This window comes from Mytilus californianus, unplaced genomic scaffold (genome assembly GCF_021869535.1).
Source record: "Mytilus californianus isolate M0D057914Y unplaced genomic scaffold, xbMytCali1.0.p SCAF_4, whole genome shotgun sequence".
Classification (NCBI taxonomy): Eukaryota; Metazoa; Mollusca; class Bivalvia; order Mytilida; family Mytilidae; genus Mytilus; species Mytilus californianus.
The window spans coordinates 22,943,206-22,956,988 of NW_026262690.1; the positions used below are offsets into that span (position 1 = coordinate 22,943,206).

The 13,783-nt window shown below is 31.2% G+C and overlaps 1 protein-coding gene across 1 annotated transcript; it reads right to left on the minus strand.

Annotated features, from left to right (window-relative positions):
- Positions 1 to 6,526: 6,526 nt before the first annotated feature.
- Positions 6,527 to 13,546, minus strand: LOC127699258 (uncharacterized). Its single transcript, XM_052203011.1, has 2 exons — positions 13,526 to 13,546; positions 6,527 to 8,100 (listed from the first exon to the last, which is right to left on the minus strand). Exons 1-2 carry the CDS (start codon positions 13,544 to 13,546, stop codon positions 6,766 to 6,768), a joined length of 1,356 nt encoding a protein of 451 aa, XP_052058971.1. The 3' UTR covers positions 6,527 to 6,765.
- Between the last annotated feature and the right edge of the window lie 237 nt (positions 13,547 to 13,783).

A 13,783-nucleotide genomic window follows, 5' to 3' on the forward strand; every position in this document is an offset into this window, starting at 1 on the left:
TATTTTATATTATTTTATTTCTGATAAAACTTTGAGTAAAATGGTTTATATTTCTCATCTTTTTAACTTCAATAGAAGACGTCTTTGAACGACGCTTGTAAGATCTATATTTAGAAAACTTGTATATTTTGCATATGTCTGAAGTGTTTTTTTTTGTTTTTTTTAATATATTTATACATATAATTATTTTTTCAACAATGTTATTGTTTTTTAAAGACGGTCTTTAAAAGCTTTTGGGTTATTGTCCGAAAACTTGAAATTCACCCCTTTTTTATCAACTCGGAAACGTATAATTTAAAATTTATAAAAATCGAAAGGGAGATTACGTCAATAGATATAATCAATTCACCAAAGGTTTATAAAAACTGCTCGAAGCATTTTTGAGTTATTGCCCGAAAACTTGAAAATCTTCCCTTTTTAATGAATAAAACCCCGTAACTCGGAAACATTAAATCCAAAATTTATCAAAATCGACAGGGAACTTACGACAATAGATATAAACAATTCATCGAAGTTTCATACAAATTTGGTTAAAGCTTTTTGAGTTATTGTCCGACGGTATACCACAATAGTCCCATAAACGTGCGTATAAAACCCCATACCGTTTACCCTTTTTTATATGTAGATTTAATATTTTGTCTTTTCTGTTGAAAAAAAGATCTTGTTAATCTTTAATCATTTATCTTTCAGACATAATTGATAGAATCACTTGATGTAATGTAGTTCAAAAGTATTAGGCAATGAATAAATCTATAATTTCTATATATCAAACATCTAATATATACATTTGTGTATTCAATAATGAGGTCAAGTATTTGTATGTTGAGATGTATAATGAAGGGTCTGTTTAATTATGTAAGACTGAGGTTTATTATTAATTTTGTCAATATAATTGACATTTAAGGAGACGGGACGTTGTAATTAAGGCCCCACCTTGTCTCTGATTGCTTGGTGATCAGGCAGTTATCAAACTGGCATTGAATCATTACTTTTACCTAAAAAAAATGACAAAAACAGCCTTCAAATTGACAAAACATAGACTTACATACTTGAATGAACTGCTACAAAGATATAACCCAAATTTTTCAAAGTTCATATGTGCATATGTACACGGACATGAGAAATATAGGGAACTATATTTTTAACTATATTTTTAGTGTGTATACATTTTGTTGATTTAGTACCTAACCTGTGCTATTATCTGTCCTGATGCCGGTGCACTAGGAAAGATTTGGAACAAAACTTTTCAAAAAACGGCTAACAAATTAATATCGATAAAATCTTGACGATTAATAATAAGGTTTATTCCCGATTGTCCCACTTTTTAAAATTTTAGAGTTCTGATTGTCCCACATTTTTTTTATATTTTAAATCTTCTTAAATAAACAATGTAATTGTTGTTTGTTTTGCAATATCAAGTTAAAATAAATTATTACATGAGCATTCTAGTAGTTTATATAAATTTTATATATGAAAATATGAATTGTTGAATAAATCATCATTAAAATGCACTTTTGATTAATAAATATAACATATATGTAATAAACGATATTTAAAATGTTAGGTTATTTATAAATCAATTATCAATATTTTTTTAAATTTTAAAGTTATTTAAATTTTAAACACATGGACGCAATTTTGTCTTCTTTTCATTTTTATGAGCGCTCAGACTGAAAGGTCTATAGACTGATTTAAAAAACCAAATATCTACAATGACAATGTTACATAAACATAAGCTATTTTGTTACCTAATAATTAGAACTGACATCATCAATCTAACAAAAATAGAGTGCAAGGTCCCAACATATACTTTCACTTAGGGAAAAGAGATAAATGGGACTCAGTAATGTCATCAGTGTCCTCTGAAAAAGATGAACTAATTGCTGTTAAACGTCCAGTGGCAAGTTGAATGCATAAGCAGGACATTATTTTGTTTTTTGTTTATGATTTTCTAATTCAAGGATTTTCTTAAAAAAGATATTAAAAAAAAACTTTCCCCATTTTGTTCGCTTGAATTTAATGCTTACTTGAACTATTTTATGATCAGACTTATTATATGGAATATGTTTTATTTCTTTGTTTTATGAATATATTTATTATCAGCCTTTGTAACATGTAATTTAATTTTATCCTTGATACTTCTAAATTTTTCAATTATGTACCATATGAAAAATCTACAATATAAGATTCTATTTAATCTTTTATGAAGTTAACTTTTTTTTATATAATTGTTCTTTATTAAAACAGTAGTTTAACAAAATATCACAAAAAAATTAAATTATGTAAATACTATCTTTTCTCCATGTTTATTTCAAATTCTATGGATTACATTGAATAATTACCTGTAATTACCTGCTTAAATTAATCACTATCAAAACAATTCCCAATTGTCCCACATTTAAACTTCCCAATTGTCCCACACACATTTTCACGATTGTCCCACAAAATTTCATTACTTTTTTACCTGTAATTTGAAAAAGTGGGACAATCGGGAAGACACCAATAATAAAGCATCAATCTACAAAAAAAAAAAACCCCAAAACAGTTGTTTAAAGAACAATTCAAGGTCTTTCCACCATTGAATTTCTAAATCATTGATAAGAAATCACTTCCGGTATACTCAAAGTTACTATTGGCGTCAAATCATAAGTTTCTTCGTAAATATATATGGTTTCTATGTACTTTTAACCTGAAATAAGGGAGATAATTTGCTACTTCCAATTTCGAACATGTCACTTCCGGTCTAAACAGATAGCTTTCACACTGATTCCAATAATATATGGTTTGGACATACTATTAACGGAAATAAGAGAGACAATTTGCTACTTCCAGTTTACAGAAGGTCACTTTTGGTATCAAATGATAGGTTTATAGAAATAAGAAGATGTGGAATGAGTGCCAGTGAGACAAATCTCCATCCAAGTCACAATGTGTAAAAAGTAAACCATTATAGGTCAGAGTTCGGCCTTCAACACGGAGCCTTGGTTCACACCGAACAGCAAGATCAAAAAGCTCAAAAAGGGCTCAAAAATTACTAGTGTAAAACAATTCAAACAGGAAAACCAACGGTCTCATCTATTTAAAAATGAGAAACGAGAAACACTTATGAACCACATCAACAAACGACAACCACTGAACAACAGGTTCCTGACTTAGGACAGGTGCAAACAAATGCAGCGGGTTAAAAAGTTTTAACAGGCGCCAACCTTCACCCTAACATGAAACAGTAGTATAACATTACAACATAGAAAGACACACTATAAAATATCAATGGAAATGACAGGACTCGATCAAAAAGAAATATTAACAAAAACAAGTAAACATAAACTGAACAAATAAATTTGATATATGACACAATATAAATACAATATGTAAAACAATGTCAAAAAGACAACTATAACCTGGGACAAAATGACGTTAAATAAAATAACGTACACAGGTAACTTTAAATATAATAATTTTGTAGTTAGGAGTACGAAAATATTTTTTATAAAATAAATTTGTTGTTCATTGTAAGAGAACAGAAGTGAAAATTTATCGAAAAACTAAATACTTATCAAAGGTGGTACATATTAAAAATAGTAAGACGAGATATAACACAAAATAAGTAAACATTGAATAACAAAAATGCATTACAAATTGTGTCAACAGGTCAAATTAACAAGAAAGTACGATTTTAGAAGATCGTTGTTACTGAAAGCTAGTTAAATGCAAAAAAAAAAATAATTAATAATCAAAATCATGCATCAGATACTAAAATCGAGCAAAAAGTAAAACAACAAAAATACCGAACTCCGAGGAAAATTTAAAACGGAAAGTCCCTAATCAAATGGTAAAATCAAAAGCTCAAACACATCAAACGAATGGATAACAACTGTCATATTCCTGACTTGGTACAGGCATGTAGAAAATGGTGGATTAAACCTGGTTTTACAGCTAGCTAAACCTCTTACTTGTATGACAATCGCATAAAATTCCATTATATTGACAACGATGTGTGAACAAAACAAACAGACTTAATAGGTAAAAATGTCAAAAATAGGGGTACAGCAGTCAACATTGTGTTATAGTCTTAATCACTATAAAAACAAACAAATATGTCAACAAAGAAGAACAAAAAGGCATATAGCAAAAACAAAAGACAAGAATACAAAAATTTACCATAGCACAATAACACAATGACGGGATTAGAAGTACCGAGTCATGTCAAATGGATATTACCAAAATAGACTAAACAATAAAAGTAATAATTTACAAAGACTAATAAAAGAATACTATAACACGTTATTAAGATGATAAACAACGTCAGTACCTAGAATCTATACTTCAAGACCATCGTGTATTATTTGTGGAGTTGATACGGAATATTTATCAACAAGGTCTTGGTAACAAAACACATCCCTGGGAATTAGTGTTTTAACACCATAGACAGTCAAAGAAGACATGACTTGTGCAATGCCAAAATAAAAGTATCGACAGGCAGTAGGATAGTTAGGATTTAACATTATAATAAATATGTATAATGGTATATATATAAAAAGCAATCTCTAAATACTATTTATGCATGCCGATTAAATACCATTTATGGTCTCTAGTTACTTTTCCATAAAAGATATGCACGAATCGCTACATCCAATTGACTCAAGGTCTCTTCCGATTGACGTTTTTCAATGTAAGAAGTCTATAACATATAATGCAAAAATCCTATGGCTTTATCATGTACCAGTATGAAGTTATAGCAAAGGTCAAAATCTAGAACGTCAAATTCTCATTTGACATTGACCTCAATTTCAAGGCCATAAAAGGAGGATCTCAAATCAGTATACCTTAGGTCTCTACTATGAATGGTCCATTTATTACATCTCCATACAACTTATTTTAAACTTTCCTGGGAGAAAACACCTATTAAAGGGGCATTTAAATTTGCTACGAGATATAAAAAAATAAATAAGATAGGATTTTTTTTAATCATTAATGAAAGATGATTTCCTTGATAGAGGATTGCTGCTCACAAGGAAGCTATTAAGCCAAGAGTTCCAAATGGTGAAGTAGAAATCATCCCTTCGTAAATTTTACGGACGCCATCACGAGTTGGTTGACCGTTATGGAATAACCGTTTCACAGATGATATCGGATATGTTCCTTATGTCGTAACTACAATACCCTTCCCTTTTCACGAATGTGACTTACCTAATTAGACTATTTACCGGATTTGTAATAACATAAGCAACACGACGGGTGCCACATGTGGAGCAGGATCTGCTTACCCTTCTGGAGCACCTGAGATCACCCCCATTTTTTGGTGGGGTTCGTGTTGCTTAGTCTTTAGTTTTCTATGTTGTGTCATCTGTACTATTATTTGTCTGTTTGTCTTTTTATTTTTGGCCATGGCGTTGTCAGTTTGTTTTCGATCTATGAGTTTGACTGTCCCTCTGGTATCTTTCGTCCCTCTTTTAGTTCAATTTTGTCAAAATAAGCTAAGAAACATCGTCGACTTAATTGAATCCGTATTCATGTTACCTTCAATTTAGCCCCTAAGCTAGAGATTGGTTACGTATATATTAGGCGTGTTCAGCCATTAAAAGGAAAAAGATATCCAAATTAAAAGTGAAACAAATGTGAACAATTTCGTTGACTGATTCGATCCACAAAAACATTCTTATACAGGCAAAAACGATGATCAACCTATTTTTGTAACCTATAACATGAAATCAAACAAACTTAGAAAAATCCAATAGCACGTGGTCGCAATCTATTTATATTCATGCTTATTTTTATATCGGGTTATGTGACCGTCGGCAGTCTTTGGAGGTCATCTCGATTGTTAATCAGATGGCGTCTAGACGAAAATACAAACGAAATGTTGATATATATATATTATCGAGTCCATGCATTGTTAATTATTTATTTCAGACTTATTATAATTTGGGTATACGTTTTAGTATGTTTTAAATCAAATAAGAGAATTTGAGTCAAATCGGTGAACATGAATCTTAAAGCTTTAAAAGGGACGGTACTCTTTCGACCAACATTTTAAAGTTACGACATGTCGCAACGAATAATTTAGTAAAAAAAACTTTATTATTTATTCGGTTTGTGAGGGAAAGCGAAAACAATCAAAAGTTAAGATTTTGATCATGACCTTGAACTTTGACCATGACCTCGAATTTCTTTTGGTGGACCAAGGAAATCAAATTATAATACCCTAGGTCTCTATAACTTACTTTTCATGAATAACATATCTGCACCATTATGTCAAAATCAGAAAAAATTAACTCTCATATGGAGTCTCTGTATCACATCAGACAAAATTCAACGATATAACGAGCAATTTTGAAAAATAGATGTGTCAATTTCTGTCATGCGTACGGTTGCGAAGGAGAAGACATAACAAGATGGACCGTGTACGGGGAGATAACTCTCACAGGAGAAAATTTACGGTTACACAGGGTCAACTGAGAAAGCATATTCATTCTTCGATATCATATATCAAAGATCTTGCGAAACGAAAAAAATCAAAAAAGAAAAAAAGAAAAAAATATTAATCAGAACAAAATCAAAAGGTATTTCCACAGGAAAGTGGAAAGATCTAATTACAATATCAATATTAATATAGAAAAAAAAAATATAAGTCATGTATGTATTTGAAGCTATAGACGCTTTGTCTTTTTAAGAAGTACATGCACTTATTCTTTCTCTGTCTACATCCGATTCTACTTATTCTTCTTTCCCTTTATTGAGCAACATTTCATACTTTCTACTGATTTAAATATCACTGCTTGAGGATGTTTTACCATCCCGAATGGTTTTCTTGGTTATCTGCAATTTGGATTCAAAATCTTTTACAGTAGTGCTATACATAGCCCTCTCTTTACATCTTTCTAGCTCTGTAATTCGACTTTGAAATCCTTCCCTCTTTATTCGTTTTTCAGCGTCTATCAGTAACTCAATATATTGAACGGTAGAGAGCGTGTTTGGTAGTAGGGCTATCGCCTTTAGTTGGTTAGTATGCTGTGTTATCATTTTCAAATAGTTGTCAATAATTTCTTGTTTTTCCTCAATTTCAGAATGTAGGATGGCAACTATTTCTTCTTGTGACAGTTTCTTCTGCTTTGCCGCTTCGTATGCTGCTTTTTTTTCATGATAGGTTTTTGTAACTTTGGTTTTTACGACCTTTAATACATATGGAACATTGTGGTGAAGCTGCCAAACGCATTTATTTGGACATTCTGTACATTTCCCATCGGCATTCATGGTAATGCATCTTGCCTTGTCGTCATCGTTGGAAAAGGCACAGTTAGCATGACAGGTGTAGTTGCATGTGAAACAATGTGTTGTATGAATTCCTTGACCACTTATATCTTCCTTTTCTAGCCGACTCTCTTCAACTTGATACGTAAAATCTTTATTGTCATTAATTTCGCGATTGTGTTGTTTAAATATCTGCACTTCTTCCTGAATACTGTTGAGCATGATAAAACCACTGTCTAGTTCTATCTGCAAATTGAAAATTGTGTTTTCTTTTGCCTGACGCAGACATAAAACCTCAGTTGTGAGGGAAAGACTTTTTGGGTGAAGCTGTTCTAAGTGTTTGAAAAAGGTGTCATAACTTTCCATAGCTAGATTCCAGAAAAATTTTGTAGATGTTGAAATTGGATTTTGATCACTATGACTGGAAAAAATAGCAGAGTTGTTTACTGGAAAATATATTTTATATGGTATGGGTTCCTCGTCTAATTGTGATAAAGCCTGGATAACAGGGGGTTCTTGTCCGTCAGCAAATGTAACAATTGTACATATATTACCTTTTATGTCTTTACCAAAGAGTGCCAGTATGGATCTGAATATGTACTGCTGCGTAAATGTCAACCTTGCATCTGAAGATTTCACGACAAAACAAATAGCATCAATACATGTGACTCCTTTTCCTTCCGAAGCGAGGAACAACTCACGAATCTGATCAACAATAGCTGCATCGCTTTGTAATCCATCAGTATGTCCAAATCCGGGAGTATCAATTATAGTGATATTGTATGGTAGTCGACTGGTCTCGTCTGTATATATTGTGTAGCAAGTTACCCATTGAGTTTGCGATTGGGCCTGAAATACATTTAAAAATATAAAAATCAATTTAATAAACAGAATGATACGTCCTTATTGGCATATTGAAATTGTTGCAAGAATAAAATGGGATATTTAGAAGGCATTTAATCGGAAAACAAATCAAATGGCTGGCTCTATCAAAAACATGCATGATGATACCATATTAGGCGTACCCATAACTGAAAATTTTCCAAACCAAAAGCTAGTCTACATTCACCAATGCTAATAACTGCAATATTTTTTTTGTAATTTTATCTGACATTCTGGAGCTATTTCACTATATTTAAAAAGAAATGTAAAACCCCATAACTTTGGAATTACATACCAGATTTTTTTTTTTCAAATCGAACGGTGCGTTATATTCACCAATTCCAACTATTGATTTATGTTATTGAGTTTTAAGCAAACTCAAGAAATGGTACAACAACATGAGTCAAATTTAATTAAAGTCCCGTAATTCTAGAACGACAAACAAGAAAAATAAATAAATCAAAATGGAGCTTTCTTTTAACATCCCAACAATATGTAAAGTTTTTGGGAAATTAATTCAGGCATACTGGAGTTGGTGTGCTATATGAGAAAAAATGTCTTGAATCGAACGCTAAGAATCCCGTAATTCTAGAAGGACAATTTTCAAAATTGGAAAAGGGATTTCTTCCGTCAATCCTAACATTGTTTTAAAATTGCACAAGAATAATAATAATATAATAACAATATAATAATAATAATAAATACTTTATTTAAAGAGGGTAAAATCAGTTAGTATATTACTAATCTGCCCTGATGCCCTCTGAATAACTCAAAATATAATAATATAATATATAAACAAGTCTAAATTGAAAACAACGTTCAAACCTATGATTGCATTGGATAAAAACCGCAATTTTTATACGTGTGCATGTAAAAAAAAATTTATCTTGGTAGAGGGGTCTAAATACAGCACAAACAACATTTTCCAAATGACCCAAAAAGTGAAAAGTATATTTTAACAAAACGCATTTGACTAACAGGTCGAACAACTGATGTTCTTAAACCCTGCTGACTGCCATTGACGATTGCCAAATAAATTGATCTCGAGATGTAACATGGATCTTGATTATTAATTTAGTACCAAACAGAAAACAATAAACTAGCGGAGAAGATGGTATACCGCAAACACGAGGTGCAAAAATTTGTACACCATATCCGGATACATATACATACTTACAGCTTTTTATGCAAAACAAATGGTAAAAACATACAGATTCGTTTTTTGAACATAATTTTTAATGATGTACAAGGCAAATATATGGATTTTTAGAATATAGATAAATTTCTGAGATAATCATTATTTGGTTGGTTTTACATGTTGTATATGAATCTGATAATTAGCTTTTTTGTTCTAGAAACAAGAAATTATGGTACCTTTGTTTGAACTGTTCTATCTTTTCTATCTTTTTTTATTTCTACAGGAATACCAAAGAACAGTACCGGAATATTGAAATGTCTTTTTCATAAAATTTGTTCTTTAACGTTATTGTCCGATGAACGCAAAGAATATCTTGCATTGACATTTTTGTTATTGTTAAATAATTGACACAGATAATCAGGTGCAATACTATTTACACACTTATACATTAATACTTCTTTGTGATATATGATTCTTTTTTGAAAAGTTAACCATCCTAATTGTTTGAATACAGTTTTTGACGGTGTATCATATGCTTTGTTAAGAATGATTCTGGCTGCCTTTTTTTGTAATTTTAACATTTTTTTCATATTTAAATTACTTGTTTCTGTCCGTATTGTACAGCAATAATCAAAGAGAGGAAGTACATATCCATTATAAAATAAACATAAACCTTTTTGTGGAATATAATGCTTCAATCGATTAAGTAAACCTAGTCTAGTTGAAATTACAGTACATACTTTGTTTATTTATTGATTCCATGAAAGACAATCATCGATTAAAATGCCAAGTAATTTTTCACTGTTTCTTGTATGCTTTGAAGCTTCCTTTGTGATCCAACCAACATAGATTTGGATTTTTTAATATTTAAAACCATATCATTATTTTCACACCATATTTTAAAAGTTGCTATTTCGTCATTAAGTTTATCACATATATCATCAACGGAATTTGAAGAGTATTTAAGTGTTGTGTCATCCGCATACAAATCAGGTTTTGTGTGATTTAGTTGAAATGGGAGATCATTAATATATAAAAGAAATAATAAAGGGCATAGAATACTGCCCTGCGGTACACCAAATGTGACTTTTTCCCTGAAGATATGTTGGTATTTATTTTTACTTTTTGAGACCTGTTTGATAAATATGATTTTAACCATTTAAAAGAAAGAGAATCAAACTTACACATTTCTAATTTTGATAATAAAATTGAGTGATTTACAATATCGAAAGCTTTTTTAAAATCTAAGAATAAAGCTCCCGTGTAGTTTCCTTGGTCCATGTTAATTAACAATTCTTCCACAATTTTCGTTAGAGCTGAGTGACAGGAATGGCCGTGTCTAAACCCAGACTGGTACTTATAAATCAAATCAAATATTTGTAAATTTGGGAATAAATAATCTTTTCAAACATCTTTGATAAATTTGGAAGTACAGATATTGGTCTATAGTTGTTCATATCTTTTACGTCGCCACTTTTATGGATAGGTGATACGCTTGCACATTTAAAGGTCGATGAAAATGTACCTGTACAAAGGCTTAAATTAAAAATATGCGCAACAGATTGAAATATTATTGGAGCACTTATTTTTAGAATTTTAGGACCAACATCATCCAAACCCGTATATTTATCAATTTTAACTTTTAATAGTTCATTAAAGACTTCTACTGGAGACAAACAATGAAATTTAAAATAGTTGTCACCAACGTTTTCTTCAATAAACTCTTTTAACTTTGGGGATTAGAAATTTGATTTGGGGTTAGGAATAATTGATTCAGCTACAGTACTAAAATGCTCATTGAACTGTTCTCAAACTTTTCCTGTTATTGTGCATTTCGACTCTGCATTTAAATCTTTGAGATGTTTCCAGATTTCACTAGTTTTTGAATTAGAATGTACAGCTTTGGAGAAATAGTCAGTCTTACATTTATTTATATGGACGGATAGCTTGTTTCTAAATAACTTGTAATTAGGTCTTTCCATTATTTTGTGGAAAGACCTATTGTATTTTTGTTCTGATTATTTGTTTTCTTCTTCCGCCAAATTTCAAAACTTGTTTTGTGGTTTCGCAAGATGTCGCTTCGATTTTTTGCATATGATATCGAACAGTTATTGCGCGTTTGAGACTGACCCTGTTTAGTCGAAGACTTTTCATTGTAAGAGTTATCTCCCCAAACACTGTTTTCTTTGTGGTGAGATCTCCTCCGTAACCGTAAAAGAAAGCGACAAATTTATTTCACTAAATTGCTCGTTATATCCTCAGGATGATTTGTCAAATTTTAACCGAATCAATTCGTAGACTCCATATGACAGTTATTTCCCCTTTTGAATTTGACATAAGTGATATGTCAATGTATCACATGAATGGTGAGTAATACAGACCTAAGGTACGTGTATTTGAGGTCCTGGGTTCATAAAAATAAATTTGAGGTCAAGGTCATGTTCTAAATTTTGACTGTTCATTGTTCCGATATCTCCTCCGTAACCGTAAAAGAAAGCGACAAATGTATTGTACTAAATTGCTCGTAATATCCTAAGGATGATTTGTCAAATTCAACCGAATCAATTTGTAGACTCTATATGACAGTTATTTCCCCTTTGGAATTTGACATAAGTGATATGTCAATGTAACACATGAATGGTAAGTAATACAGACCTAAGGTACGTGTATTTGAGGTCCTGGGTTCATAAAAATAAATTTGAGGTCAAGGTCAAAGGTCAAGGTCATGTTCAAAATTTTGACTTTTCATTGTTCCGAGATCTCCACCCGTAACCGTAAAAGAAAGCGACAAATTTATTTTACTAAATTGCTCGTTATATCCTAAGGATGATTTGTCAATTTTAACCGAATCAATTCGTAGACTCCATATGACAGTTATTTCCCCTTTGGAATTTGACATAAGTGATATGTCAATGTATCACATGAATGGTGAGTAATACAGACCTAAGGTATGTGTATTTGAGGTCCTGGGTTCATAAAAATAAATTTGAGGTTAAGGTCAAAGGTCAAGGTCATGTTCTAAATTTTGACTTTTCATTGTTCCGAAATCTCGTCTGACAATCTTAGAGATATATTCAAAAGAACTAGTGCAAAATGTTTGCCTCATTGTGATGAAGATATGATATATTTGGTCAGAAACAATCCAATGACATCTTATAGGAGTTATTGTCCCTGAAATGATTCAATTTAAGGTTAATTGATTATTTTTCCAACTTGGTACATGATAAAGCCATAGGGTCTTTTTCAAACTGTTGGTTGACATATGACCTTGAAAAATATCAACCGGAAGTGACCATGAGTAAACCGGAAGTAGCCATATTTGCACTTATTTCATGGAAAAGTACCTAGAAACTATGTTTTTTAAATATTATTATACATACACAACCTAATCATTTGAGACCGGAAGTGACCTTCACTTTACCGGAAGTACCTTATATCTCCATTATTACAGGGAAAAGTATATAGAAACCATATATTTTTGGAATCAGTGTAAATAAAGCTATCATGTGAGACCGGAAGTGACATTTTTTAAACCGGAAGTTGACAATTATCTCCCTTATTTCAGGCAAAAATATATAGAAACATTTATTTTCTGAATCAGTATGAAGAAACCTATGCTTGGACGCCAATAGTAACTTTGAGTAAACCGGAAGTAGCTTCTCATCAATAATTTAGAAAATTGATGTGGAAAGACCTTCAATTGTCCTCTGAACTTTTGGTTTTTAATTTTTTAAATCTTTCTTTTTATGATAAAAGTCTCTTTTAGCACGTAGTTGATTTATGTCCTGATTTAACCACTTCGGTTGAGACTTTTTCTTTACTCTTTTCGTTATTATTGGAGCATGTTCATTTAAAACGTTTAATAATCTAGAGTACCATGCATCCAATGCATGTTCTGGATCATCAAAATAAAGTATTTCATTAAAATGTTTAGCCTTTAAATCTTCTACATACTTTTCTTGATTAAATTTATTTAAGTTTCTATATTTTATTGTGACATGCTTATCTACTGATGTTTATAAAGCAGGCTTTTTAATAGTAAAACTTACAGGGTAATGATCTCCCGGACAATAGACAGGGACATTTACATCTGTAATTTCCTCAGGATTTGTAGAATATAAATGATCTACAAGTAATAGCTTTTCTAAAAAGCTAGCCGTCTTTAGCTGATGAAAGTGGAAAATGTTTTCGCTTTGTAGTTTAATTCATTCAAAATAGCCTTGTTTATAAATTGTAGTGGATTACAAAACTTACAAAAGGCTTAGACATGTCCATTGTAGAAGATCGTATGTTGAACTTTAGAAGTATATTGGGTTTTTTTGTTTGTTGTTTAATTGGGTTGCTTTCTAAATACATTATGTATACTTACATGTATTGTCTTTGCTCATTGTTGAAGGCCGTACGGTGACCTAGCTAGAGTTGTTAATTTCTGTGTCATTTTGTCTCTTGTGGAGAGTTGTTTCATTGGCAATCATACCACATCTTCTTTTTTATATTCACATCTCCTTTTAA

What these genes read in the sequence shown, in the direction of transcription:
- LOC127699258 (XM_052203011.1), bottom strand. Translation starts at nt 13,546, where the DNA reads ATGGACATGTCTAAGCCTTTT. An exon ending in TGGACATGTCTAAGCCTTTT is followed by an intron (nt 8,101 to 13,525) that starts GTAAGTTTTGTA and finishes AATGTATTTCAG; the next exon opens with GCCCAATCGCAAACTCAATG.